The 4081-nt window shown below is 33.6% G+C and overlaps 1 protein-coding gene across 1 annotated transcript; it reads right to left on the reverse strand.

The window, feature by feature from the left end:
* Nucleotides 1-1875: 1875 nt before the first annotated feature.
* Nucleotides 1876-2981, reverse strand: LOC131642352 (uncharacterized). Its single transcript, XM_058912612.1, has 5 exons — nucleotides 2828-2981; nucleotides 2477-2744; nucleotides 2307-2397; nucleotides 2102-2229; nucleotides 1876-2015 (listed from the first exon to the last, which is right to left on the reverse strand). The coding sequence occupies exons 1-5, from the start codon at nucleotides 2963-2965 to the stop codon at nucleotides 1876-1878; spliced, it is 765 nt and encodes a 254-aa protein (XP_058768595.1). The 5' UTR covers nucleotides 2966-2981.
* Between the last annotated feature and the right edge of the window lie 1100 nt (nucleotides 2982-4081).

The following is a 4081-nucleotide window of genomic DNA, read 5'->3' on the forward strand; positions in this document are numbered from 1 at the left end:
TTGTTTGTGAGACACAATCCATGTTTTAGTTTACAATGCAATGACAGAAAACTTAAATTCTGCTAATCCAAACAAACCGTTCTTTGCAACATCATTATTGTAACTAACATTAAAAATAATAAAAAAGGAGCACCGCGTTATAAGAGGTATAGTTAAAATGGAATGTTTGATATATGATCAAAAAGAATCAAAATAATTAATAATAGTATATATAATATGTAGTTCAATTTGAATCATTTGAATATAATAAGCCAAAGAAACCATTGATAATTCTTAAATCAAATTGAACATAACAGAAGCACATAGCCAGTATTCATGCACTAATTATTACAGAAAATGAAATCACACACATGATTAAAAGCAAAGGAAACTAACATTCAGTTTTTATAACAAACACCTAAGCAAAACACACACAAAATAAAAATATTCCTAATCAATCTTCTCCATTTTAATTATCTTCTTCAGCTTGTTTGATGACAGTTCCCCATCAATAGATTCACTTGATGCAGCAGGAAGATGTCTCTTACCACCAGGTGTAACAACATCCGGCTTGTGTTCAGATGTAATTTCCAGGTCCTGCAATGCCACGATGAAGACTATTAGTTAGGAATAGTGATATAAATGTAAGTCGGTAAGTGTTAGTAATATTGATCTAAATGTAAGTAGGTAAGTGTGTTGCAGTGAGACTTACTGTAACCAATTCACAGTCTTCATTGGCATCTGTTTTAGCTTCATCAACACTCTCTTTAATCTATATATTGTTAAACACAGTTTTCAATATAACATAATCACAGGAAAAGCAAAAAAATGCATACACAGTTTAAAATTTCTACCTCCAGAGTATCAGGTACGACAATTTGGATTGGAATAGGTTCCTTGAGAATTTACCAAAGAAAAACAAAATCAGGCCAAAAATTGTTATAATATGAAGTCCTCTTTTATAAAACAAATGTCAGTTTATTAGAGCTGACCTCATCTGTTCCCCATTTTTCCTTAAGTTGCTGGATAATAGGATCATTTTTTATAATCATAACGACGGAACAGTTCTTCCAGCGTGGATGCCACTTAACCTTCATAGCCATTTCCAACTTCAACAACTGATCAAGTGCTAACGGAAAGTCCAATGGATCAGTAATTCCAGCCTATTTAAACAACTGGCCATATTAGTGTACACAGAGTATTGAAAAGTACATTCTAATTCGTCTGCACAATAAAAATATAACCTGAATCATAGTGTTACGAAGTTGCGATGCAGATAAACCCAACAGCATTTCACATTCTCTGTTCCAGAAGACAAAATTGCAGCTTTGGCCCCCGTGAGTAACCTCAATTTCAATCTTATACCTGAACATCATAAGAAGTCGTTCCGTTAAAAAAGCCGACAACATAGAAACATCAAAAACATGACAGAAACAACATCTATTAGGTGAGAACAACTAAAACCTAAGGACTTCAGCCATGGTTTCATGACCAGATTCACACTCAAAGGGGGGGGCTGTCCCCGCGCGCTATAGATTGACACATATGGCAGGCACGATAGAACCATCCAAACGGAGATGCTACTAATAATTTTGTTGTAGCGACAGTAGCGCAAAATGTAACCTGGACAAATAGCCGCCAAAATCAGAAACATGTGACACACTAAACAATGAGGTTATAATTACGATAATATAGGAAAATAGAAAGACATACATCCGTAAGTTGAATAATCTCAGCAATAGGCAAAACAACAGCCTTTGAGAACAATTTTTGCACAGGAGTGAGCTGTTGATTTTCAGAACTTTGGGAGGAATATTGGGAATTCCCTCCAAGTTGGTCAGACAGGGTTACCTTGCTCTCCTCAGGCATTCTGCAGAGCATGGATCATTATCAAATTCATACATGAAAAAATAATTGCATAAAATGGATGACACTATCAACATACCTATTAATAAAGTCTTTCATGATCGGAAAATCAGCATCAACACATAAAAGGCTCACATTGTAGGTGTTTGTCACAGACAGAGGATACTTTCCTGCAAATACAACATAACCTTGTCAATATATTTATCACAGATTTTTTTGATTTAGTATTAATTTATAAAATAAGTCATGGAATAACCTTCTTCCTTCACTTTGGCATACTGAAGCAACACAACTGTAGGTAGTGATGCAGCAACCCTAACTTTGTTAAACTTGATGAACTGATCCGCGTATGATTCCCACAGAGTACAGTTCAACATGTTGTTGCTAAACCATGATCACAACACATTAAGATATATAACATGATTCATATATGAGGCAGTTTAATGTATAAAAAAACAAACCTGTGATCACGCAACATCATGCTAATTTGCTGCTTCTTTGCACCTGACTCAGTCTGCGCATAACCAATACTATCCACCATTCCAATGACATCTGAAATAAATTTATTAATTTCACACGGCTATAATGCATCAAAACATGAGACAATAAAAAAACCAAAAACCATACTCACGAATCAGAACATGTTTGTCAAACCTCCCTGTTATGATGTCTGAAAAACTTGTAAATAAAATCGATTTCGCGGGTATCTCATGTTTGTCTTCATCAAGAACAGACGTTCCAGCAGTAAACTTTATCATATATCTGTGTCCCGATGCCCTGAAGGCCAGAACATAAGGCACCACCTTAAAATTAGATACAGTATAAGTATGGCCTAATAAGCATTTTTCGGTGAAAACCGACACATGCGGTGCTGGAACAACAGCATGAATATCATCTCCCTGCAGCAGAAACCAACAAATGATTCAAACTATACAAACATAGGTAAATGATAAACATACTGAAACATAAACAGGGTAATCACCAATTTGTCAACAAAGATCATTTCAAAATGTTCCTTGCTGTTGGAGACAACTTTCCATCGGTGGTGAATCCTAACAACAATCTTCCAAAGCTCTTTTCCATCATTGATCTCTGCTATTCTCTCAACAGGCCTTGACATGATAATGCAAATTCACACTGCACTGAATGATTACCGCAGAAGTTAGCAAGCATGGAAAGAGAAGAATGAAATCACTGATAAATAGGCAAGCCATTTAAACACATAATTACTGCAATTGTGCAGTTTGGAACGTGGAGAGGCACAGAGTAATGGTCCTTACATAACTGCAGCAACATGAGAAGCTGTGAGGGTGAAACTTCCACAGCCATAACTGCCGCAGCCCACCATGCAGTTGAAGGATCAAAAATTCTGTAGTAACCACCAAAGCTGATGTGGATCATTGAGAGAAGAGTTGCTGATGTGGACAGCCTAAGAAAGTCCCAAATGGTAGACTTTTCTTATATGATAGATTTCTGATTCTCTAATATAATTTTTGTTTGTTTCAGGATTTTAAATTCAGATACGTGAAGACAAAAGTTTTGCTTTATAATAGATTTGTGATTTGCACCATCATCTGCATTCAGTTTCCTTACCTTTAATTCATTAATGTATTTTTTTCAGTGACAAAGAGTGGAAAATTTGACTGCATCAAGATATTAACGACCACAAAGAAACGTGGAGTTGATTTAATGAGATAAGAAAGAGAGTATGGTGTTTACTTGATTTTATTACAATAGAGAAGACATAAATCAGAGAAAGAAAAAATGATTTTGGATTGAAATAAGCACTTTTTATAAGTGTTTTTGGAGATAAAAAGTTATTTTTACGTTGCTGCACACAAAATTTACATCACTGCATTCTCTTTCCTTCCTCATGGTTACTTCTTTTTTTTTTTAATTTTTAATTAAATGGTGAAATGTCATTTCTTACTTGATTTGAAAAATTCAATATAAAAATAATTAAGATTATCTTTATTAATTATTATTGTTAATTAAGAGTCGTTAGTTTTAATTATTAAGATTTAGTTTTTTTAATAAATAAAGTGAAAGGTTTTAATTTTCCCACTTTATTTTTCTAAACTCTTAACTTTTCATTTTTCTACATTACTCTTACTTTATTTTTTTGAAAAAGAAAAAAAATATATGAGAAATAGAAAGTGGAAAAGTTTAATTACTTTTATTAAATATTTTGTTATATTATATGAGTATAGAATGAGTATTATCTTCTAAATATTGC

The sequence above is a fragment of the Vicia villosa genome, unplaced genomic scaffold (assembly GCF_029867415.1).
Source record: "Vicia villosa cultivar HV-30 ecotype Madison, WI unplaced genomic scaffold, Vvil1.0 ctg.004857F_1_1, whole genome shotgun sequence".
NCBI lineage: Eukaryota > Viridiplantae > Streptophyta > Magnoliopsida > Fabales > Fabaceae > Vicia > Vicia villosa.

What these genes read in the sequence shown, in the direction of transcription:
- LOC131642352 (XM_058912612.1), bottom strand. Translation starts at nt 2,965, where the DNA reads ATGTCAAGGCCTGTTGAGAGAATAGCAGAGATCAATGATGGAAAAGAG. An exon ending in TGACAAACATGTTCTGATTC is followed by an intron (nt 2,398 to 2,476) that starts GTGAGTATGGTT and finishes AATTTATTTCAG; the next exon opens with ATGTCATTGGAATGGTGGAT. An exon ending in ATGATGTTGCGTGATCACAG is followed by an intron (nt 2,230 to 2,306) that starts GTTTGTTTTTTT and finishes ATCATGGTTTAG; the next exon opens with CAACAACATGTTGAACTGTA.